The sequence below is a fragment of the Maniola jurtina genome, chromosome 12 (genome assembly GCF_905333055.1).
Source record: "Maniola jurtina chromosome 12, ilManJurt1.1, whole genome shotgun sequence".
NCBI classification, from domain to species: domain Eukaryota; kingdom Metazoa; phylum Arthropoda; class Insecta; order Lepidoptera; family Nymphalidae; genus Maniola; species Maniola jurtina.
Window position 1 is genome coordinate 2160679 of NC_060040.1, and position 26787 is coordinate 2187465.

At 38.1% G+C, this 26787-nt stretch overlaps 2 protein-coding genes, 1 non-coding gene and 1 pseudogene across 4 annotated transcripts in view; 2 read left to right on the forward strand and 2 right to left on the reverse strand.

Moving 5' to 3' along the window:
• The window catches only part of LOC123870175, a 99277-nt gene that overhangs the window by 33124 nt on the left and 39366 nt on the right, over positions 1-26787 (reverse strand). Inside the window, exon 1 of one of the 2 annotated variants that reach the window (XM_045913374.1) lies at positions 1442-1688. The exons of the other annotated variant lie outside the window; for it this stretch is intronic. The gene's annotated coding sequence lies outside the window, so the exon portion shown is untranslated. Of the gene's footprint in view, positions 1-1441; positions 1689-26787 lie in introns of those variants that run through there. 2 annotated transcript variants of the gene reach the window in all.
• On the reverse strand, positions 8934-9017 carry Trnal-cag. The gene has a single exon. It is a non-coding gene; the product is annotated as a tRNA-Leu (tRNA).
• Positions 9637-16166, forward strand: LOC123870184 (annotated as a pseudogene).
• On the forward strand, positions 18146-26773 carry LOC123870177 (aminoacylase-1-like). The gene is made up of 9 exons (XM_045913377.1): positions 18146-18376; positions 18889-19058; positions 20379-20547; positions 22283-22429; positions 22834-22904; positions 23865-23981; positions 25406-25501; positions 25700-25833; positions 26540-26773. Exons 1-9 carry the CDS (start codon positions 18292-18294, stop codon positions 26742-26744), a joined length of 1194 nt encoding a protein of 397 aa, XP_045769333.1. The 5' UTR covers positions 18146-18291; the 3' UTR covers positions 26745-26773.

Here is a 26787-nt window from a genome sequence, read left to right on the forward strand (position 1 = left end):
GAAGTTCAAGGATGTTTTTCTTGACCGAAAGGTGTATATAGTAACTTATTGGTAATGGACTGTTAAAACTGATGAGTCGTTCTTTCGTGGGCTGCCTTGACAAAATCTGGCTTCACGCACTATGAAACAAGGATAGGGTTGTCATCCGTCTTGTTTCCCCGGATATGTCCGGATGAAGTCCGGAGGGCGTCCGGACTGGGTTTTGCATACTGTCCGGATTCAAGAGGAGTTCATTCAAACGTAATTTGGTTGTCATTTCAATTTTAACCAATTAAACTCAATGAAATTTTGTAGACGCGTTCTATTGCGCGTTCTAGAAACAAATTTTTGTGTCTATGGTTTTCACATTTCTGTAAAAATGAGTCGTTTTATTTATCACGGCATTGAAAGTTTGCATACAAATCACATTTTTATGTTAAGCAATCAGCAACAGCATAGCCGTCAAGGAAATCAAAACCTACAGGCTACATACTTACTTCTCGATCACTTAGAATCATGAAAGGCACGTATTAAAATTTGAGTATAAGGGAAAAATTGTGAATTTGTAGTTACTTACATGACAAAAAAAAGTCCGACTCGTACATGACGTACTATTATATTATGTTTTATATTTTACTGTACGACTTATGTTTATGTTAATGTATGCTGGTACTGCCCGTAAGTGGAGTTGCATAAGAGCCCTAGAATTTAAGGAACAATATGTATTTAATCTAAACGTGTAACTCTGTGGGCGGTACATAAATAAATAAATAAATAATAAAATGACGGTTTTTTTTACTATTTCTCATATGTTTTCACTAGACGGATAAAGTCTTCGTTTCTCTGTCAAAAATTCAGGGGTTTCGTACTAGTAGTTTAAATTTACATTTACATAAAGTTAGATTTTACAGATGGCAACCCTAAACAAGGATTAAGTAAACGATGCTTGACTAAGTGGATACGGTTAAACCAAATTGTTACAAGAAATTACACCTTAAGTACTTATTTTATACTTAGTTATATTATTAAATAATAATAGGGTAATATTAAAATTAATTTCAGTTCCTTATAAAGGTGTTTTTTTCGTAAAGTAATTAAATTTTTTATGGCCATAATCTCTTATTAATTCGTTAATCTGAGTCAATAATACTATATTACTACGTTCTCGCAATTGTTACTAAAAGGATAATATAGGTACATTAAAAAATAAGTACTAGTTACTAAAAAAAATCACTGAAATTCTGAAAAACTCGGAGTAAGTTTTACCTGAAATAGATACTTAACTGAGCTTTACAAAATTATTGTTGTTATAATAAAAATTAAGAATTATAGTTTTTTTAATATCGATTTTACGCTCTGCCAGCTTTCTGATCATCTTGCTTAGATTTAACCTTAGCCCAAGATTTTTAAATATTTTACACATTAATTTTTATATTAACACTATCAATCACTAAACACTAACACTAAAAATCAGGATGTTCCTGGATGTTCACAATCAAGTCATTTTTAATTTTTTTAATCGGTGCACTTTCCCGCCTTTAATCCGCACATTAATTCACCTGGTTTAAATTTTGAATGTTTTTGTTTTATTGACGCGAGCATAGACAATATTTTTTTTTCGTTCGTGTTTATTTTCGAGGCAAAGGCCGACGCGAGACGGGTCGTATCGCGACCGATCCGTCGACTGAGGGGATCGCCCTAGCACTGCTGGTCACTTAGGGTGTAATATCGGTGATGCCGATCTTGATAAACGGACCGAGGTCAGGGTTTTAGTTATGTCGGGGTTCAAAACTAACTAATTAGGTTGGATACCAAATGGTGGTATTTTTTGCGTATTACGCTATCCAAATAGCGAGGTCATTTTCATGATTCCGTACCCGAAGGGTACCAACGGGACCCTATTACTAAGACATCGCTGTCCATCCGTCCGTCTGTCTGTCAGCGGGCTGTATCTCATGAACCATATTAGGTAGAGAGTTGAAAACATAGAATGTGTATTTCTAGTGCCGATACAAATAAAATAATTTCAAATTAACCGCCATTAAAATTAGAAAATTACTTGTACAATGCAAGGAACCCTTCGTGTGCGAGTCCGTCTCGCACTTGACCGATTTGTTTGATTTTTTGAAGCTCGCTTGATATTATTTTTACTTTGTGATGAAGACATGTTATTATCAAAATATAATGACGTGTTCCGCAGTTATATGACGCAGCAGATGGCCAATGAAATAAAAATTACACAACAACCGGATCGACGAGACTTTTTTTTGCATAGACAATAATAATAAGTATATGTAGTTTTAGATTCAGAGAGAGAGCCTTTCATTTTCCACCATTTTGTCCGCGTGGATATAGATTTTCGAAAATTGAGTGGGAATTCTTTGATTTTCCGCGATAAAAAGTAGCCTATGTCTATTTCCGGGATAAAAGTAGCCTATGTACTTTCTAGATATTTAACCATACACACTGCAAAAAATCACGTCTATCCGTTGCTCCGTTCTAACATGATTGAAGGACAAACTTACAAATCAGAAAACAAACACATTTTTGCTTACTATAGAATACAACATCAACAAGTAAAAATGTGGCTCTTTGTTTTTTTTTAATGTATCATGTACTCTTACTCTTTGAGTTTGTGTAAAGATGTTTAAATAAATGAATAAATAAATAAATAAATAAGGAATATGGATTTGATTGCATGATTTTGCAGGTTTGCTTGCAATTTACGCTGCGACGAGAAAGCCACAGACCACTCTGTTCGCCGATCACGTACAAGCTCTCTACAGGCGAACTACGAGTAGTCATCGTAAGTCAGATTATGGGGGTTCAAGCAATTTCAAGAATGGTAACTTTGGTCGTGGGTCAAGAATTTACAGACAAATCTTAAAATCAGTGTAATTTTAAAACTAGTAACTTTAACAGAAAACTGGCAAAACACAGATATACATATTCGTTTCTAGAACGTGTCTACAAAATTACCCCGAGTTTTTTTAAAAATAAATAATAGAGAGCAAACGAGCAGGCAGGTTATGAACATTTGCATCACCAGAAATGCCACCACCGATGCGTCGTCGGTTTTTCAGAAATTTGTTAATCCACCCCTTGAATAACTCCATGTTGTAATCTAGTGGGAACACCGCCGATTAGTTTGATAAAATAATATTCATATTCAAATAAGAACCAAACTACATTTGTATGGAGCAAGTGGACTCCGTTCGTGAATCACGTACGATGCTCTCTACAGGCGAACTTGTTATGTTAAGTACTCAGTACTCAGTAGCTACGTCTATAAATTGAAGCTAATCGCTATACAACTGTATTATACTAGGAAATAACTTTTATTATTGTATTCATAAAGTTTGATTTTGAAACTCTAAAACTATTTAAAGACGGAGGGAGCTGGAAATGACGGAAATTTTTATTCCCAGAAATCAAATAGAATATTATTAACCAGTCAGTCAGCCTGTTTGCGTCCACTGCTGGAAAGAGGTCTTCCCAAGAACGCGCCACCACACAGGATCCTCCGCCTTCCTCATATACCCGCTTCCCGCTATCTTCTTAAAGTAGGTTCAGAATATTATAATGTAATAGAAATATTTTGTATTCAAATTAACTTTTACAAGTACTTTTGAATAGTCAAACGCATTGGTGTTAGAAGCATGGTCAAATGCATTTTTTTTTCTCTCTCGTCTGGCTTTACAAAGATTAGCCAATGTCAAGTTTGTAGTTATTTGTAACAAGTTAGGGAAACTATACAAGTATGGACCCCGTCTGTGCCGGGGCCCGCCGACACATGGACGGCACCCCCTTAGAGCGCTTTCCAGTCAGTTTTAACAAAAAAAAAACACTCCAAAAAGGCAGAGTACGCCCGCCAGCCAGCACCAATACAGACGAAGTCCTCAAATGCATTTACCACTGCTAGGTACGAAATGCCTTTCCTGCTGAGAAATACCACCAAGAACCTCTTTTCAAAGATTTTATTTTCAAACACTCAAAGCGCGGATGAAGTCGCGGAAATCAACTGTACGTACGTAATACTCAGACAAAATGTTAATCTCATTTCTCTTATCTAAATCGAGTAGCACTTAAGGGGACTATTAGTATGAGTTTTCTAAAAACTTAGTCAAAGTTGGTAAAATGGCTTACTTAATGCAATTTTCGCGTGTCGAAAGAATATTATTGTGAATTGCTTTCTTGTAACGGAAACAATCAAGAATTCGTCACGGGTGCAGATAGGGTAGGTGCAATAACCTGAAAGATGAACGATGTAAGCAAAAATAAAACCGGCCAAGTGCGAATCAGACTCGCGCACTGAGGGTTCCGTACTCGGGTATTTTTTCCAACATTTTGCACGATAAATCAAAAACTATTATCCATAAAAATAAATAAAAATCAGTTTTAGGATGTACAAAAGCCCTTTCATATGATACTTAGTATAGTTATCTTATTTTGAAAATTGAAAGACATTTTAATTTTTTTTAATGATGCAACCACATATTCGCGGTTTTCAGATTTATTCCTGTACTTGTGCTATAAAACCTACCTACCTAACAAACATGATTCTAGCTCAATACCTTACCCTAGTACCCTATAGGTTTTCTTGAAAGACACGACAAACGGACAGACAGACAACAAAGTGATCCTATAAGAGGTTTAGTTTTGAGGTACGGAACCCAAAAATGTAAACGTAGAAATTACAATTTACAATGTCATTCGATAAAAAGAGGGGATAGCTTAGTGGACGGTCCAGACTCAAGAAGTGAGTAGAAGTATTAGCTATAAGAATTCATATATCAACATCGCGTTGGTGAGATGATAACTACACTGTATACTTTCGCCAAGTGTTGGTGGAGCCATCATTCCCACTGGTACAACCGATTAGTCCAACCGTTGAACTAGAGAGACTTTTCCCCTTCGAGTATTTTTACCATGTGTGACCAACGCGGCCGACTTTTGCGGATTTTCATCGCATGTTTGGTGCTACGTGGTGCTACGCAATGCTACGCCGTTCGCGTAGAAGCCTTTTTCATTACCAATCAAGAAACAAAACTAATTTTGGACTCACATAAAGGATACGCAAAAATGCTTTTAAAACGTTTAATTTAAATCGAGTGTCCTAAAAATTAATAAAAATAGAAATAATAATGATTATAATTGGTCAAAATATTCATTCTTTCGTTCATAACGTGTAGCTACAGATTTATTCATATTTTCAAACTCATGCAATCTTCAAAGCTTTATTAAAGTTAAAAAAAAACTTATTTCATAAACGAAAGTATGTTTTCGAAATGAACTTCGAATGTTTTTTGAAAACATGTTTGTGACTGGTTGGTGACTCAAAATGTGGTGATTTTCATCTCTGTCAATATTATGAGATTAGTACGTCACAGAGAGAGAGCCCTATGCTAACTTTTTCCATGGATAATATAGCACGAGTAGATAATGAGAATATTTTTCTTTCAGCTGTTTCGACCGGTGCTATTCCAGAAGGCTGCAGTTATGAGACCTTTAAAAGAATTGCACTTAATGTTCAACTTTGAGCGAAGAAATAAAACTGAACGAGAAACATAATGGAGGACTCGTAACGGCTTTCCACTCTTCGTGGTTGTAAATGTCAAGACGAAGAAAATGGAGTGAATTTTAAGGGTCTATACAGACGAATTGCATTTGGACTGCAATGTGACAGCAAAATTGCAGTTGGGATGAAGTTGGGATGCAGTTTTATTGCAGTTGACACAATTGCATCCCATTTATTGTCACTGACTATCCGCATCCGTTATTCACACTGAATGCCAGTACTAAAACTGCACGCCGACTGCACGAGTTCGATTGCAGAATAATAATGATTGATTCTTTACTACTACTGTCATACTAAACTTAACATCTCATTGTAAAAATTGTCTCTGCAAATAAAATCTTGAATCTTAAATGTAGTGGATTGTGGATCCCACGTGGATTTCGGTTTTTTTGAACTCTTCAATTTTCTGGGATAAAAAGTAGCCTACGTCCTTCCCCAGGATGTATCCCAAGTCTGTACCAAACATTAAAATCGGCTCAGTGGTTAGGTCGTGAAAACGTAGTAGATAGACAGACAGACACACTTTCGCATTTATAATATTAAAGTATGGATTTAAGAAATAAACGTTTTTCTATGTTTCTTTACTAAGAAAAGCTTTGAGCAAGAAAATTACACCCAATGTAATTTCCTCGAGTTGCACCAACAATCTTTACGTAACTACATATTTTATTTCAATGCTTTTACCTGAATAGTCGTTGGCATTTTACCATTTTTATGTTTGAAAGTTGAAACGCCACCTATTCAAAGCCTCGGCAATCAGTTATCAAAATCTTCACTCCAAAACTTTCAGCGCCATCTATGGAAGCGCTTTAACAACTTGCTGAAATTCAGGGGGCAGTTTCGAAGCACTATTGTTTTAGGTTGGCTTCAGTGTCTGAAATTTCCTGGAATAACCGAGTAAGCTTAGGATAGATGGCGATGTATTATATTCCTGTGTTGAATCAACCGAAAGAAAAGTACAAGCGACTAGCGAGAGTTGCTGAAAAGTTTGACAAGTTGTATAGGTACCTAAAATTTATGAAAAATTTTGGTGAATGTATAATATTAAAAAAATTAAATGTAGAAACTACCACCTGCTTGTATGCTCGCTTTTTTTATTTAAAAAAAAACTAGATGTTGCAATGACCTGACATTGCATCACCGTAAGATATCTCTGTACCAAATCGGTCTATGAAAAGTTAACAAATAGACAGATAGACTCTTTCGCATTTAATGTTTTTAGTAACATAGCCTATGTTAGTAAATATAAATAATAAGTGTTATTAACAAACTTATTCTATGTTCACTATATTGGTATCTACAGTACCGAGGCAGTCCCAACATTACTTTGAAGATGTTATTCTTAGAATAAAAACATATTTTATATAGGAGAGCGTTTATAGATTTTTGAGCATAGTCAACCCACATACTACACTTGTAGAAGCCATCGGTTTGACAAAAAAGGACTTAAATAGAGTGATATCCTCTTTTGAGCAACGTGCAAATATTTCCTCTAACCGCCAACGCCCTCCGGTCCCTATCAATGTCATCATAATTTATTATCTTTCATGCCCGCTGTAACCACGTGACCAAGGTACATGAACTTGTGCACCCTAAACAGCTGCTCTGCACCGTATAATTTCACTGAAAGCGCATAGCTCAGAAAAGTGCTGCTCGCCACATAGATCATGAGCATGCTTTTTAACCTCAAGAGAAAAAGGAACCCTTATACTTTGTCTGTCCCTCTGTCCATCTGTCATATTCTGAAAACCTATTAGGATACTTCCCGGTGACCCAGAATCATGTTTGGCGGATAGGTAGGTCTTATAGCACAAGAAAACTAAAAAATCCGAAAACCGTAAATATGCGGTTGCATCACAAAAAAATTAAAATGTGGTCAAAACAAATAAATAGTTAGCATTTTCAATTTTCAAATTAAGATAACTATTATTACCAAGTGGGGTATCATATGATTATTATTTTTATGCATAATAGTTTTTGATTATTATCAGCTCGTTTGTGTACAGGTTGAAAATTTAAATTCAAATTCAAAATATTTTTATTCAGATAGACTTTTACAAGTACTTTTGCATCGTCAAGAGCATCTACCACTGGTTCGGAATGCCTTTCCTACCGAGAAGAAGCAGCAGGAAATTCGGCAAGAAAACTACCTATAGCCATAAAAACTTCGTGGTCTACGCGTATGGGTAATAGGTAGGATCAAGTATATTATGCAATCATTTGTGCAACGTGCTTTGAATCGTCAAATAATTTACCACTGGTCCGGCATTCCGAACCAGTGGTAAATTATTTGACGACTTCGTCTGCGATGGCGTTTGCTGGCGCGCGTGCTGTGCTTGTTTGGAGTGTTTTTTATTGTTAAGAGTGGCTGGTTTTTGTGTTAGTTGGTGTTTTTTGGTGGTGGAACTGACTGGGAAGCGCTCCAAAGGGGCGCCGCGCGTATGTCGGCGGGCGCCGGCGCAGACGGAGTCCATACTTGTATAAATTCAATAACTTGAAAATATCACAAACTTGACATTGGCTAATCAGAGTAAAGCCAGATTTAAAGAAAAAAAAAAAAAATTATTTGACGATTCAAAAGCACTTGTAAAAGTTTATTTGAATAAAAATCTATTCTATTCTATTCTATTCATTTACTGCAAAATATAGTACAAAATGTGACATATTTTTTTTATAATACCTATGTAGGTACCTACCTATGTAGTTAGGTACTACATGGTTGGTCAATAAGTACCTACCATAATATGTTTTGGTCATATTGATGCAATCGAAATTTTGTCGTTATCTGTACATAGGTAGTACAAATACTGCGGTTTTCTTTTATCGATACTAATATTATAAAGAGGTAAAGTTTGTAAGTTTGTTTGTTAGAGATTTTCAAAATAGGAGCTAGTTTTCTATTTATACTTGACAGTTTATTTCTGATGCCGGAAATAAAATTAAATAGAATTGCGTGTAGACAAGTGTATATTAGTACTAAAATATTGGCACGAGACCAAGATCATGTTAATAGTAATAAGAAGTTAAATTCAAGTAGTATTATTAAGAGCCCTGAATATTTTTTTGTTTATAGTATGCGACAGTCAAGTGCAAGGCGAACTCACACACGAAGGGTTTCGTACCATCGATCGTACAAAAAAAAATAGATACGTTTTATTTTTTTCAATTTTCAAGGCGGCAATTTTGATTTTTTTTAGAAATACACATTTTGTGAAAATTTCAATTCTACCTTTTACGGTTCACGAGATGCAGCCCGCTAACAAACAGACGGACGGACAGAAGGACAGACTTAGGTACTATCCTATATCAATGATTGACATTCAAAAATTACACATTGTACTGATTTTTAACAAAAAGTTTTGACTTCAAAACTTACTGTCAGAAGTGGGATTCGAACCCACGCCCACAGAAGTGGACTGCGACCTGAACGCAGCGCCTTAGACCGCTCGGCCATCCTGACGTGTGCACTAGTCTCCAAAATAGGTGACTAATATTTAGTGCCCCGGCTGTGCTCGAGTTGGAAATTTTGGAAATTCGGCAAGGGGGTGAAATTTCCAAAAACCCTGAAACGCATACTTCTTCATTTGTAACCGGAAACTCAAATACTAATAATTTTCATAGAAATAAATAGAAAAATTATGAAAAATTTTAAGGGTGTCTGGCAGGGGGTTTGCCACGACACTAAGGGCCTGGCAGTGCGTTACATGATTTCTCATACTATTCCAAAGAAAACATTTAAAAAAAATTACTTTATACTTTGACGAAAGATTTTATACATCTTTGTTACCTGTTATCTGATCCAAATTTATTAATCGCTGATCGTTCCTCCCTGTGTTGGGGACAATGAAACTTTCAGCTTTAATAAAATAACGAAGGTCTGGCCCTCACGGGCTCTTAGTCTATATACTCTATAGGTTTCTTATGAATGTCCATATAAAAAAAATATTAGATACCTACTCGGTTATGGAGTTCATGGTGCAACTATCCCCAATTTACTTATCAATACTGCGGTTAAATTCAGATATAAAACAAAATTATATGCAAATGCTAGCACATTTAATAGATAGAACGAAAATAGAAAACAATTCAAAAACCTTTCAGAAAAGTAAGCAAATTCTAAGGTAAAAAGTGTATCCCGCAATATCGCAACAATGACGGACTACGCTAACGATCCCGCGGTGAGCAATCTGCGGGATTACCTCCGAATACGCAGCGTCCATCCCAATATTAATTACGGTACGTACTATGTCCCACAGCTGGGACACAGCTAATACTCCCCTCCAATTAAGCGTAAAGCTTGTGCCAGGAGTGGGTACGACAATAGTGCAACGGGTGGGGTTTGAACCAGCGACCTTTCGGAATTCAGTCCGCTCCTCAACCGTTGAGCTATCGAGGCTCTAACTTTGATTGTTCTCATAAAAAAAAATTATATACAGCTTAGGTATACCGTATGTACAGTTTGGGTACTTATAACATTTCTTTCGTTAAATGTAGATTTTATCACTATGCGAACAAGATAAAGTTGAAAACTAAAACCCGACTACGATCGTTTTGATAAACCCTGAAATATTCTAGGAAAAATTGTTTTTCTGTCGCTTGGTATATTTTAATGTTGAAGTACATTTATATTCATGAAATCAGAGTTTTCTCCTCTTTCATTTGACATCCCACTCTATGCAATGGAAAAAAAAATTGGAGACCCCCACTTTTTTTGATGTAACATCCGTTAGGATAATTTTTTCGTATAAAATATAGCCTATGTGATCCGGATCTTTACAACGAATGAAGCAATTGACACCTCATTCATCAAAATCGATCCAGTGGTTTAGGCACTACGGTGGAACACACAGAATCTGGATGCAGACATACATATACTTACATACATACATACATAGACTGCTAGAATCATAACCCTTCCTTTTGGTTTTGCCGTAGTCGGGTAAAAAGCGATTTTTATGCTAAAGTTTAGCCCGCAATATCGCTAACGATCCCGCGGTGAGCAATCTGCGGGATTACCTCTAAATACGCAGCGTCCATCCCAATATTAATTACTGTACCACACTGGCACGGTTACATAACGAGGGATCTGTCCAGTCACTAATTACTGCGGATATAAGCAATGTTTTAGGGATCCGTACTTCCAAAGAAAAAAATAAACCCTTATAGGATCATTTCATCGTCTGTCTGTCTGATCCTATAGAGAATCAAAACCTATAGGGTACTTCCCATTGGCCTTGAATCATAAAGTCTTATGGCACATAGTAATGGAAAAAATCCGAAAACTGTGCGTTCGTGGTTGCATCGCAAAAAGTTATTTGTAATTTTTCACGACTAAATAATATGTTTACCAAATCATATGTATCATCATTAACTTACATATTTCTTGTCCGATGGCACGGAACCGTTCGTGTGTGAATCCGACTCGCACTTGACCAGTTTTTTGTAACATCATACTGATTTGGGGCACTGATTTACAAAATATAACAAAACCCGCCAAGTGCGAGTTGTACTCGCTCACCGAGGGTTCCGTACTCTGAATACGAGGAATTATTTTGTTGCTTACATTATTATCTCCAACTGCACTCTTGCAACCTGATGCCTCTATACGTTCCTGAGAAAAAAATTCAAAATGACTGCCATGAAAATTTCAAAGTGTTATTTCATGTACGACGGTACGGAACAGTCCGACCCATGTTTTTTTTATTCTTTTGAGGTATGGAACTCTAAGACCAGAGTTAAGAAATAAATACTTTCGTTGACAGATGAATGCATCGTATATCTCAGACGCCAGGCATCGGAGTTGGGTCTACCAGTCCAGGTGTTCGAGGTGGTGCCGAAGAAGCCAGTGCTCGTGATAACCTGGGAAGGGCTCGAACCCAGCCTGCCTAGTATTCTGCTCAACTCGCATATGGACGTCGTGCCTGTTTTTGAGGTTTTCTCACACCTTAACCTTAGGAATTAAGATTTAGCAGACGGATTGCATCCAATACAAACTCTTTGATTCCCCGAAGTAACAAATCTTATGTCCTTTCCTGGGATACAAGCTATCTCTGTACCAAAAATCGAAATCGGTTAAACACATTCATTATAAGCTAGCAGACAGCCCGACTGACAGACAGACACACTTTTGTATTTCTATATTAGTATATGGAAGTAGCGTTTAAGCAAGCGTAGTGTGGGACGCCCTCCAGTAGGTACGACGATGGACCGACGATATAAAGCGGCTGGCGGGAAGTCGCTGGAGTAGGAAGGCTGAGGACCGGGTGTGGTGGCGCTCTTTAGGGAAGGCCTATGTCCAACAGTGGAAGTCCACTGGCTGATGATGATGATGATATGGAAGTATGGATTTCAGGAAAGTTGGACCTACCCTCCTTTCGAAGCGCGCATAGTGGACGGCGTGATCTACGCACGAGGAGTACAAGACATGAAGGCCACGAGCGTTCAGTACATCGAGGCGGTGAAGCGACTGAAGAATAAGGGCATTAGGTTAAAGAGGACAGTTCATTTGACCTTTGTACCAGGTAAGTTCTCCCGTAAAATTTCCATCTAAGACACTTTCGCATTTATAATATTAGTAAGTGTGGATGTTTTGTATATTATGTCGCAGAAGAAGAACTGAGTTCTGATGCCGGAATGGGCAAGTTCGTGAAGTCTGAGCACTACCGAAGTCTGAACGTTGGGTTCGCGTTGGACGAAGGCCTGGCCAGTCCTGATGATAGCTTCGTGGTCTACAACGCAGAGAGGAATATACGGCGTGAGTACGAATTTTATTTATTATTTGTAGCATTGGCACTTCCATGTTTGATAGATGGTCTAAACCGCTACGTAAAGACAAGAGTGATGATATTCTATCGAAATATAAAATTATAGAAGCTTCTAGAGTCTAGACTCTAGACTAATAGAATTCAAACGCTGTATTTCCAGTGTAGTGTACTTGTGTTCCATCCATTCATACTTCCATACTAATATAATAAATGCGAAAGTGTGTCTGTCTGTCTGTCTCCTACGTTTTCACGGCCCAACCACTGAACCAATTTTAATGAAATTTGGTACAGACTTGCGATACTTCCCGAGGAAGGACTTATTATCCCGGAAAATCAAAGAGTTCTTACGGGATTTAAAAAAACCGAAGCGGGCAAAGCCGCGGGCATCCTCTAGTAATACTATAATTATGCTATTACTTGATATAAGTTCTGTGTTAATTGAATAATTTGAAAAAAAAAGAATATTTAAAAAAATGTTTTAATGCTAGGTAACGAAAATCTGCCACTGACAATTTTTTAACTTAAATATAATATTATCTTCTCCATCAGATGTGAAAGTGACATGTCCGGGAAAATCCGGGCACGGCTCGCTGCTGCTCCCGGACAACTGTGGCGAGAAGGTTGGTGAATATTGATGACGCTTTTGCTATAGGTTTCTTATAGGTCGTGTCTAGTGTATAAAGAGACTGTGAGTAAAACACGGCTTAAGAACCTCATTATAAGAGCCTAAATAAAAGAAAGACAAGTGTAAATTAAAAAATAACACCCCCGACATGTGAAGGTTACAATAATTAGAAAAGAGCTAATAACTTTCAAACGGCTGAACCGATTTTCTTGGATTATAACTAAGAACACTCGATCAAGCCACCTTTCAAACAAAAAAAACTAAACTAAAATTGGTTCATTAGTTTAGGAGCTACTATGCCACAGACAGATACACAGATACACACGTCAAACTTATAACACCCCTAGTTTTTGGGTCGGGGGTTAAAAATGGTGTATTTTGTTCATCGTTTTAATTTAAAATGATTTAAAACTTTTCAGTGCTTTTGAAGTCGGAAGAAGTTTTTTTTTAATATTTTCAGATTCGCTATATCATCGACAAGTTCATGGACCTACGTAAAGAATGTAAAAAGAAACTCGAAAGTGATCCCGAATTGTCATCACTCTATCTCTAGCCCACTACTGAGCACCAGTCTGTTCTCAGAACGAGAATGGTTTCAGGCCACTGTCCGTCCATCCGTCTGTCTGTCAGTGGGCTATCTCTCATGAACCGTAATACTTAGGTAGAGAGTTGAAATTTTCACAGAATGAGTGTTTCTTTTGCCGCTGTAACAACAAAATAATATAAAAATCTAAATATCCAAATGAATTATTTCTTGTTCAATGGTACGACACCAATGACGACGGAACCATCCCTTACGGAACCCTTCTTGTGTGAGTTCGACTCGCATTTGACGATTTTTTTACATTCAAACTAATATTTTTACTGTTTGATTACACACAGGGTGGCATCCAGAGCAATGTAATTCCAGAAAAGTTGTCCGTAACTTTCGATGTACGTTTGGATTTGTCTGTCAACATTGACGAATTTGAAAATATGGTAAGTATGGCTTTTACTTTTTTTTCAATTCCACCCACAACGGGGTTAATTATGAGAGGGAGAGAGAGAATGAAAGTTCGTCATTTTTCAAGTAATAGTTAACTATGAAAGTTATTATTATTTCATATTTGGGCTTTCGGGCAAAAGTAAAGCAGTGCGGATTTAGGATTTTTTGGAAATTTCACCTTCTTCACAATTTTTTAGCTAGTTAATATTGATTAGAACCTAATCGATATTTCTGTAATCGGTCTGTATCGCAAAACTATACTAATGTTGGCCATAAAACAAACCTGCTTTCATTTTAGACCGCATCTTGAGGAGATACGATAGTCTATATAGGATGGTGAGACAGAGTCAAGGACTAACTCACTGTATAAAAATTGTTACTGAATAAAAATGCATGATAACTTAAGGTCCCTTTACTTCAAAATCTAGATAAACCAGTGGTGCTCGGAAGCGGGTGATGGAGTTACATATGAATTGGAGCAGAAGAACGAATACGTGGCACCTACGCGCGTTGACGACTCCAACCCCTACTGGCTGGCCTTCAAAGCTGCTGTCGACAAGCTGTGGGTATACCCAACGACTGGAATGTGGGAAGTTTCATTTTACAGAATATATTTTGAGTTGGAGGGCATAAAACGAGTGCGTAGCACCTATACGTGTTGAGGACTCCAACCCCGGTTGGCTTTCAAAGCTACTGTCGACAAGCTGTGAGTAAAATCGACGCAGATTTGTTGGAAGCCAATGGGTCTGATTGCAGCCAAACGCTAGTCTATAAATTAAAAGAAAATATATGATTTTACGGAAAATATTTTGCAGATTGTGCCTAAGAAATTGACATGGTTCCTAAAAAACTAATGTGTTTATTTCTAATTTGTTACAGCAAAGTGCCTCTAAAAGTGCGCACGCTTCCCGGTGGTACGGATTCGCGGTTCATACGTCAAATAGGCGTAGGCGTGCTCGGCTTCGTTACACACCGACACACGCGCCCCACGCTTCACGAACACAACGAGAGCCTGCGCGCTTCTGTGTTCCTCGACGGCATTACTGTCTACGAAGATATTATACCCGCTCTTGCTAATGTATAATGAACCTTAATAAAGTCATTTTAAAGTTGTATTTTGTTTCTTTCTTTACTTTAACCTCATACATTGGGCCACATACGTCAGTAAGGCTAAGCGCGCTTGGCTTCTTCCCGCACCGACACACGCGCCCCACGCTTCACGAACACAACGAGAGCCTGCGCGCTTCTGTGTTCCTCGACGGCATTACTGTCTACGAAGATATTATACCCGCTCTTGCTAATGTATAATGAACCTTAATAAAGTCATTTTAAAGTTGTATTTTGTTTCTTTCTTTACTTTAACCTCATACATTGGGCCACATACGTCAGTAAGGCTAAGCGCGCTTGGCTTCTTCCCGCACCGACACACGCGCCCCACGCTTCACGAACACAACGAGAGCCTGCGCGCTTCTGTGTTCCTCGACGGCATTACTGTCTACGAAGATATTATACCCGCTCTTGCTAATGTATAATGAACCTTAATAAAGTCATTTTAAAGTTGTATTTTGTTTCTTTCTTTACTTTAACCTCATACATTGGGCCACATACGTCAGTAAGGCTAAGCGCGCTTGGCTTCTTCCCGCACCGACACACGCGCCCCACGCTTCACGAACACAACGAGAGCCTGCGCGCTTCTGTGTTCCTCGACGGCATTACTGTCTACGAAGATATTATACCCGCTCTTGCTAATGTATAATGAACCTTAATAAAGTCATTTTAAAGTTGTATTTTGTTTCTTTCTTTACTTTAACCTCATACATTGGGCCACATACGTCAGTAAGGCTAAGCGCGCTTGGCTTCTTCCCGCACCGACACACGCGCCCCACGCTTCACGAACACAACGAGAGCCTGCGCGCTTCTGTGTTCCTCGACGGCATTACTGTCTACGAAGATATTATACCCGCTCTTGCTAATGTATAATGAACCTTAATAAAGTCATTTTAAAGTTGTATTTTGTTTCTTTCTTTACTTTAACCTCATACATTGGGCCACATACGTCAGTAAGGCTAAGCGCGCTTGGCTTCTTCCCGCACCGACACACGCGCCCCACGCTTCACGAACACAACGAGAGCCTGCGCGCTTCTGTGTTCCTCGACGGCATTACTGTCTACGAAGATATTATACCCGCTCTTGCTAATGTATAATGAACCTTAATAAAGTCATTTTAAAGTTGTATTTTGTTTCTTTCTTTACTTTAACCTCATACATTGGGCCACATACGTCAGTAAGCGTGCTTGGCTTCTTCCCGCGCCGATGCACACGCCCCACGCTTTACTAACACAACGAGATCCTGCGCGCTTCTGTCACATGAGTAGATATTTCTTTTATGCCCCTCGATGGATAACCGTGTACAAAGATATTCTACCCGCTCTTGCTTACGAATGATAAGCTTTAATGAAGTTATTTTATCTTTTTAGGCTTTAAAATCTTGATTATGAATTCAGAATGTGTCACTTTACTGACATACTTTATTCACATACATCTTTAATATGGAATAGGTAGAGCACATAGTTCAACAAGTGTAAATTAAAAAATTTCAACACCCCCGACAAATCATTTTCAAATAAATAATTATGTATATCTAGGCAACGTCCATCTTGACAGCTTGACATTTGTCAATTGACACTTGAATATTATGAACCTAAGGGTTATCTAACCTTCTTTTCTACAAGAAAACTAGAAAATAGCTGATAACTTTTACACGGCTGAACCAATTTTTTTGGATTATAGCTAAGAACACTCTCGATCAAGCCACCTTTCAAACAAAAAAAAGTAAATTAAAATCGGTTCATTCGTTTAGGCGCTACGATGCCACAGACAGATACACAGATACAGAGATACACAGATATACAGACACACAGTTACACACGTCAAACTTATAACACCCCTCTTTTTGGGTCGGGGGTTAAAAAACCGATATTGTTTCATAAGATGCTAGAAGGGTGACCTCACACTGGAAAGCGCAGTGTTGGAACACCACAAGGTGGACAGACGACATCAAAACAAGTCACAGGGAGCCGCTGGATTTAGGCGGCGCAAGACCGTGGCGTTCGGAAGTCCTTAAAAGAGACCTATGTTCAATAGTTGACGATGATGAGGATTGTATAAACGCCAATCCTATACTTAATCTATAGTTGAGACAAATGCAAATATCGATATCTATCAGAAACCTATATTGATTTACAGAAAGGTCAAATACGGTGCATGAGAAAGTTAAGCAGGAGCAGGTCATAAATCTTCTATTCTAAACCTCTTTGATATTTGGAGATATTATTTTCAAGTTTCACGCTAGTTTTCCGATCCATTTCGTTCCAACTTCCAATAGTGCGGTGTGAATATCATTTATTGCAGCTTATTTTGATATGTTTCCATAAGTTGCTGGTTATATGCAGGCCAAATTCAGTATTGCAGTTAAAACTTACTTCATTTGCCTAGTTATGACAACCAAAAAATCTTAGGCAACTTTAACTTTAACTTTTGTTTATTCAAAGACGTTGTCCGTGACTTCATCTGAAGTTTACATAACATCGTTTTTTTCTGACCTAAAATTCATATAATATTTTTAAATATCTTCGCGGCCTACTAGTCAAAGTAGTTTAATAAAATATTTAGTAGCTTAGCTTAGCTATATACTAGTTATACCTATCAAGTAGGTACTCCTATATAGGTACAATCATCCACCGCAAAATAGGTATAAGTAGGTGGGTACAAAATGTGACATATTTTTTATAGCAAATAATTTATGGGTCATAGATAAAGTTATGCAATGGAAATTTTGTCGTTATCTGAACATAGTAATAAATATTGCGGTTTTTTTCGATAAATAAATAGGAAGCGAGTGAGTTGGGGTCAGAATACAAATTACATTATTCAATTATGTTTTTTTTTTAATCTTATCTTCTAATCTTATCTATACTAATACTATATTATATTACAATTATTGTGTTTACCTTTTCGGTGTTGTAGAATCTATAGCTCTCTAGATCTAGATTTAAGGAGTTCTTTTACTGTAAAAGTTGTAAAATTATGTCATTGTAATGATTTATATGACTGTTTGGAAAAAAATATGTACTCGGTATGTTGGGGCATCTATCCCCAATCTACCCACTTATTATCAACACTGCGGTTAAAATTCAAATATAAAACATAATTATATGCAACTATTTGTACAGTTAATAAATAGAATGAAATACACATTTCAAAAACATTACCCTTCTTCTGGTGCAGTCGGGTACAAACGTGTCTGAAAGAAAAGTGTGCCATTTCTGAGGTAAAAAGTGTATCCCGCAATATCGCAACAATGACGGACTACGCTAACGATCCCGCCGTGAGTAATCTGCGGGATTACCTCCGAATACGCAGCGTCCATCCCAATATTAATTACGGTACGTAAGTCCCACAGCTGGACATAGGTCCCAACTTTTGTCATTAAAAAAACATGACTTATAGCTTATTATGCCCACCACGCTGGCCAAGTGTAAATTAATTGACTTCACACACCTTTGACACAATTTTACGAAGTACATCGTCAAACCGTGCCTTTGAGAACATTATGGAGAAATCTCAGGCAAGCTTTCTCATGCAGGTTTTACCTGATGATAGGTGATTACCGCCGCCTATGAAAATTTCCAGTACCAGTTAAAGAAAGTAATAAAATTAATTGGTAAAAACGCACGTAGCTTCGAAAATGGCCGTAGGTATTTGTTATTGCGTTGTCACTTAGAAGCTTGATTTTTATCTCTATCCAAGGGATCCTAGATTTAAATAGGTATTTGATAATTTCAATACGTTCCTGAGAAAAAGAACCTTGACAGACAGGCGGATTTGTTTTTGAGGTAGGTACGGTATCCTAAGAACAGAGTAAAGTAAGAGTTTTGAAAAATACGCTTGTTTACAGATGAGTGCATCGCATATCTCAGACGTCAAGCATCAGAGTTGGGTCTACCTGTCCAGGTGTACGAAGTGGTGCCCAAGAAACCAGTGCTCGTGATAACCTGGGAAGGGCTGGAACCCAGCCTGCCTAGTATCCTGCTCAACTCGCATATGGACGTTGTGCCAGTTTTTGAGGTTTGTTTTAACTTAAACCTTAGGGTCTAGCAATTCAGATAAACGGACTGCATTTGGACTGCATGCCGAGCAAAATTACCGTTGGGATGCTGTTTTATTTCAGTTGAGCAATTGAGACTCCAACTACTCAGTTAGTTTTGACCCAAAAATTGCCATCCAGTTGTCTTGACACTTAAAATTATTGAAGAGGGATTTTTGAATCACACTAATATTATAAAGGCGAAAGTTTGTATGTGTGTGTGTGTGTGTGTATGTGTGTGTGTGTATGTTTGTTACTCCTTCACGCAAAAACTACTGGACGGATTTGGCTGAAATTGGAATGGAGATAGATAATATCCTGGATTAGCACATAGGCTACTTTTTATCCCGGAAAACCAAAGAGTTCCCACGGGATTTCGAAAAACCTAAATCCACGCGGACGAAGTTGCGGGCGTCAGCTAGTCAGGAATAATTTTTTATGGGTAATAGGTAACTACGTGCACAGCACAGTACCAGACCTTTTTTCGCTGTACCAGATCTTTTTTTCCACGCACATGCAAACTGTGGAAGACGGAACCAACTCCCTTCGACGGTGTTCCCACTAAGTAGAATTCAATATGGGGTTTATTATTCAAGGGCAAGGACATATATATTGCTGTTCAAGGGATTTTTTCTTCTTTCTTAGTTAAAATTTTATGGTGTTCAAAATCACGATACTCTATTTAAGGACCTATTGCGTTGCGGTCATCATTTGTTATGATTATGCTCTTGCTGAAACTGTGAATTTATGATTTTAGCCAATTAATGCGAGAGTGTCGACCAATCGGAAGGCATTATGATAATTGGATTAATTGCATCCATGTTTCGTATAACTAGTATTATGCGAATGCGTGTTTATGCGAAATGGGCGAGTCACTTTAGAATTGAGTGAACCGTTCAAATCACAATCGTGCGATCAGAGCGTCGGGTGCAAACCCAGAAAACGCAGGTTCGAATCCTATGGGTTCTACAATTTTTGATGGGTATTAAAAATTGTACCTACTGTACTATCTACTCGTACTGTATAAAAATGCTGAATTATGGATGAGTTTTTGGGATTATATTTTATCGAAACATTAATTCCAATTATGTTATTAGTAATTTGGGAAATTACATGTAGATATACTTATATCAATCTTTATACTTTTTCAACTTATGTGTATGGGTTACCAAAAGTTGCAAAAAATCATAATTCGTTATACAAAACTGAGAGGTGACTAACCAAGATTTGAACCTGCTACCATTTGTGTAAGTGTACACGTGATCTGACCACGAGGCCTCACGTGTTTTGTAATGTTCTAGAAAAGCTGGATCTACCCTCCGTTCGAAGCGCGCATAGTGGACGGCGTGATCTATGCACGAGGAGTTCAAGACATGAAGACCACGGGCGTTCAGTACATCGAGGCGGTGAAGCGACTGAAGAATAAGGGCATTAGGCTGAAGAGGACTCTTCATTTGAGCTTTGTACCAGGTTAGTTCTCCTGTATATTTTTTCCAGAGCACGGTCTTCGCTTCATCCTCTTCTGTTTCTTGTATGTCTCCATTACTAAATATCAGCAGTCAGTTTTCAAAACTACTTCTTGTCTATGACTAAGCGGAATGGTTTTCTGCTGTTTTTTTTCCAGGCCACTGCCTTATACTTCGTAGCCATGACTTATTTATTCTGGTAAGAGGCTTCGGCTGTGGCTAGTTACCACCCTACCAGCAAAGCCGTGCCGCCAAGCGATTTAGCGTTCCGATACGATGCCGTGTAGACACCAAAGTAGTATGGGAAAACTGCCATATCCCTTTCAGGTTAACCCGCTTCCATCTAAGACTGTATCATCACTTACCACCAGGTAAGATTGCAGTCAAGGCTAACCTGTATCTGAATTTAAAAAATCTTCCCAGTTCCGACTTCTCTAATTTACAAGTCCTACACTCCTTTTTGGGCAGTTGTGTTATTGATTTTAAATTTTTTGAGCTTTTTATGCCTAGTCTTCGTCACGCCACAGACTGGTCTAGTCTATCATGGACATATTTTTAAAGTAGGTACTAAAAAGCTTCGTGTTGGTCTGCGATATCACCCACTTTGGAGGCCAACCAAAATATAAAATATTCTAAATTCAAATAGGCATCAAGGTTTCCGACTTCATGGCTTAACCTAAAGCAAGGTGTCTACCAAAAATGAAACTTGTAGAAGTTTGTCTGCAATAAGAAATTGCGGAATTTACTTGCTACGAGTATTTACATAGTGCAAGTAACTTGCCAGAGCTGAACAGTTTACAACACCTACACGATGTTGCCTGTTTCTTTTGTGTTTTATGGGATATTATTTGGAGAGTGTGATCAAGGCTTTCACATACTGGTTCCTCCTTCACTATTTCACCACTAAAGGCGAGAAACCGTGAACGTTAGCATCCTTATGTGGTCAGTCCTTATGTCGACAATCGACATCCAATCTAATCTACACCTAAACGTTTCTGTTACGAATCACTAAGGTGTAGAATGTCTTTTCGGCGTCCGTGTTTCCTCTAACGTATAAACTAAACACCTTCAAGAGTAAATAGACATCTTCTAGGTCTAGGCAAACGCGTTTAGACTTAAAAGCGTACCTAAGCATTCGCAATAAAAATCACTGCGACTGCATTGCGGTCTCCACTCCACTTTGCCGGTGTGTGCTGCACCTTAGAGCCACATTCGGATGGACCCGTTGCTTTATGCCCAGGTCAATAAAAAGCGAAATGTATTAAACTCTTTATCTCTGATACTTAAAAATTCCATCGAATTAAACTTCAGCGATTGAAAATGTTGATTCAACTGAACAAAGTTGGCAGCGAGTACAGCAAAGCTTTTAAAAAAACTTTCATAGTTGGCAGCATTGGATTTAGTTAACTGGTTTTATAATAAAAACCTGCCCGAGGTAGTAATATGCACATCATCATCATGATCATCCCCACCCATCGCCGCGCCGGCTCATTACTGAGCACAGGTCTACTCTCCTCTCAGAATGATAAGAGGGGTCTAGGCTATAAACCACCACGCTGCCTAGGTATGGAAAGACAGACTCCATACATCTTTGAGAACTTTAACGGAACTTTTAGGCATGCAGGTTTTCTCACGGCGTTTTTTTTTACCATAGCTTATATCAATTGTTTACCGTAATTGTGTAACGACAGACAGACACATTCTCATTTATAATATTAGTATGGATGTCTATGTCATAGATGAAGAAGTGGGTGGAGGTAATGGAATGGGCGAGTTCGTGAAGTCTGAACACTACCGAAGCATGAACGTTGGGTTCGCGTTGGATGAAGGCCTGGCCAGTCCTGATGATAGCTTCGTGGTCTACAACGCCGAGAGGAGTATATGGCGTAAGTACAAATAACATTTTAGTAAAAAATCATGACTGGAGAGTATACCTCAGATAGTTTTCAGACGTTCGTGTTCACCTTCCTTGCTGTCTATACCTTCAAATCAAGAGTGAATAGACATGTTCTAAGCAAGCGCGCTTTATCTTAGGATGCATCATCACTTGCCAAAAAGTGCCAAGCCAAGCGCTAGTCTAAAACTAAATAAAATAAACAGAACAGCTGTTTTGAGGCTGCCATCTTTTATCGAGGTTTCCGAAGATTAAAGCTCTATTTTTTACTAGCACTAATGTTTTTATCCATTGAACTTGCATGGTCGGTTGCTTTGCTTGGTTTACTATCTAACGAAACCTAACGAAACAATATCGGTAGTGTAAATTGAAACTATAATTTATCTTCTCTTTCAGACGTGAAAGTGATATGTCCCGGGAAGTCCGGGCACGGCTCGCTCCTACTCCCGGACAACTCCGGGGAGAAGGTTGGTGAATACTGCATGAAGTTTTTTATTATTATTGTGAGATAGGCTTGTGCTTGATGACAATCATGCCTGAGAAACAATGAGGTCTAAGTTGGCAATTTGAGGTCTAACTCTAAAAAAGCATAATCCGTTTAACCGTTTAGCAAAATATAACAATTATAATAAACGATGAAAATCGTAGACAGGTATAATATGTTTATAGATATTACGCAGGGACTTAAGCTATGATCTTATTATGGGATTACATTTAGGTATAGAGTTCTGTCGTTACCGGCCCTTGAGAGCCTCAACTAAAATATGCTCCGCAGCTAGGTCAGCATTAATTATCTGCCTGAATGTTGGTTGTGAATTATAAATCGATTTCATCAACGTTTGGCGAGCCTCCAGCCTCCGACCAATAAGTTACTGTCTATCCAGATCGGCTGGCTGAACTCTGTTGCTTGAACAATGCAAATGTATGAGTTTATCTTATCGAGGAAACACCGGTATTGACATTTACATAAGTTAGGTACTATTAAAATTCATTTATCTGTGCATACTTCTATCCATTTTGCATTTATATTTTAAGAAATGGATGCAACTTCATCCGCGTGGATTTAAGTTTAAAATTCCCGTGGGAACTCTTTGATTTACCGGATAAAATGTATTTAACGTAGTAGGTCAATCTCCAAGATACAAGCTGCCTCAGCTGTACCAAGTAAAGACCAAGTAGATGATGTTCGCAATTATTTCGTGCATATGGATTAAGGTTTTATTAAAAATCCCGAAGGAACTCTTTGATTTTCCAGGATCAAAGAAGCCTATGTCCTTCCCCGATATGCAAGCCACCTTTGTACTAATTTTCATCAAAATCGGTTTAACGGATGGGCCTAGAAAAGCTAGCAGACAAATAGACACACTTTTGCATTTATAATAATTTTCAGTACAGCTTATGGATAAAGTATGGATTTTTATTTTCAGATTCGCTATATCATCGACAAGTTCATGGACCTGCGTAAAGAATCCAAAACGAAGCTCGAAAATGATCCCGAATTGACCACAGCAGACGTCACTTCTGTAAATCTCACCATGTTAAATGTATGTATTATCCTTCATCATCAACAACCCATCGCCGGCCCACTACTGAACACCAGTCTCTTCTTAAAATGAGTAGGGTTTCAGGCTGGCCAAGTGCGGATTGGCAGACTTCATACACCTTTGAAAACAATGGAGAACTCTCCGGCGTGCAGGTTTCCTCACCATGCTCCTTTACCATTAAACCAAGTGATATTTAACTACTTAAAATGCACATACTTAATATACTTAGACTTACTATGAATTACCAAAATTCATAGGACTGGGATTCGCTGATAGTTTAAAGTTTGCTAACCATTTAAAAAAAAAGTACGTTCAATTACGTCAAAATGTGTGTATACGATTATTTACTAATTATAAAAGAAATTCAAAAGCTTTTAATTGGAACTAAACCCTGGAGAACAAAATATGTTATAAAAAACAACAAAATTAACGCAATCGCTAGGTAGGTATTTTAATTTGAATGATTTCTCCCCTACAAAGAGATCGCAGCCAATTCATTTTCTCATTGTTTAAGCAAAGTATCACTGGTATAAAACTTGTGGAATTTACTTTCTAGTAGAAAAGCAAAAATAAATATTTAGAAAAAACACGGAATGTGGCAATCAGCATTAGCAAATTAGAAAACTTGCAGAAAACTTGCACAGTGCAGTGTAAATAAACGATCTTTCGGTTGTACATTCCTAAAGTCAGTACAAAAATATATTAGGTATATCTACAGGCAACAGTTGTTAATCAAGGTCAAGTCTCAGTCTAAGATTATTTAGGGTACAAGTGTAAATTAAAAATTTATAACACCCCCGACGATCCAAAGTATCTGAGTTTTCCAAAACATCATTTTCAAATAAATAATTATGTATTTAGGCAACGTCCATCTTGACAGCTTGACATTTGTCTATTGACATAATATTATGAACCTAACGGTTATGTAACCTTCTTTTATACAAGAATACTAGAAAAGAGCTGATAACTCTTAAACGGCTGCACCAATTTTTTTGGATTATAGCTAAGAACACTCTCGATCAAGCCACCTTTTAAACAAAAAAAACTAAATTAAAATCGGTTCATTCGTTTAGGCGCTACGATGCCACAGACAGATACACAGATACACAGATACACAGATACACAGACACACAGATACACAGATACACAGACACACAGATACACAGATACACAGATACACACGTCAAACTTATAACACCCCTCTTTTTGGGTCGGGGGTTAAAAAGAGATTGACACGTCTTAGCAGGAATATCAAAATCTGGAGAACAAAATGGCATTAAATATCTAGGTACCTTTAACCCGGTAATATACCACTTTTATGGTCTTCAAAAAAAATTATAGCCAGAAGCTTTCTAGAATACCTAAGATAACTGTTTGTAAGTTTTTATCTACAATAATATTTTTACTATTTTGAATTTGCACAGGGTGGCATCCAGAGCAACGTAATTCCAGAAAAGTTGTCCGTCACCTTCGACTTACGTTTAGCTTTATCTGTCAACGTTGTGGAATTCGAAAATATGGTAAGTATGCATGGGCTTATGGCTTTCACTTTCTTTACAAAATATTTTAATACTGACATCTTTTCTACTTTTTGTTCCGATTGACAGAAACAACTCATCTTTCGATTTTGTAGCACTAGTCCTTAGTCCAAAAGGCTAATTAGTCGTTGAATAAAAAAATTATTGGGTAATCAAAAGTCCCTTTACTTCGAAATCTAGATGAAGCAGTGGTGCTCGGAAGCAGGCGACGGAGTGACGTATGAGTTTCTGCAGAAGGCCGACCACGTGGCACCTACGCGCGTTGACGACTCCAACCCCTACTGGGTGGCCTTCAAAGCTGCTGTCGACAAGCTGTGAGTATACCCAAAACCTGAGTTATTGTGGTAACTTCAAATAGTAATAGCACAGGGAATACTAATCTGGTGGCCAGCTAGACACGCGGCAAGTTAAGTGTAGGGAGGCCTCCAATACGGTGGATTATGATATGGCGAGGATAGCGGGAAGCAGCTGGATGAGAAAGGCTGAGAACAGTAGGTAGTGGTACTCACTAGGGAAGACCTATGTTCAATATTGGACGTCCACAGGCTGAAATAATAACGAATTAATGCAAAGTTGTAAAAATCTCGTACCCTTCACACCCAAAAAGCACTAGTACAAGTCATCTAAGACATACACAATTCCTACTCTAATCCATTTCATCATCATCGTCATCATCATCAACCCATCGCCGGCTGACTACTGAGCACGAGTCTCCTCTCAGAATGGAGAAGGATTTGGCCATAATCTGTCACACTGGTTAAGTGCAGATCGGCAGACTTCACACCCCTTTGAGGACATTGTTACTCACTATTCCCCACTTCTTTTTCTTTCTTCTTTCTGAGCTGGTTTCCGCTCTTAAACATTTCCGTCTGTCGTGCGTACATTGCCCCTCCCCATCGAAGTCATCGCTCCAATCATCCAAGCTCGCTCCAAAAGCCAAGTAGACCGCCCAGGTTGCCAAGGGGATTCCTCTTATTGTTACGTTTCACCGTTAATCCGTTTATTTCTTGTTTATTTCAGCAAAGTGCCTCTAAAAGTGCGCACGTTTCCAGCCGGTACTGATTCGCGATATATACGTGAGCTAGGCGTAAGCGCGCTCGGCTTCTTCCCATACAGACACACGCGCCCCGCGCTTCACGAACACAACGAGAGCCTGCGCGCTTCTGTGTTCCTCGACGGCATCACCGTGTACGAAGATATTATACCTGCCCTTGCTAATGTATAATAAACCTTAATAAAGTCATTTTAAAGTTGTATTTTGTTTCTCT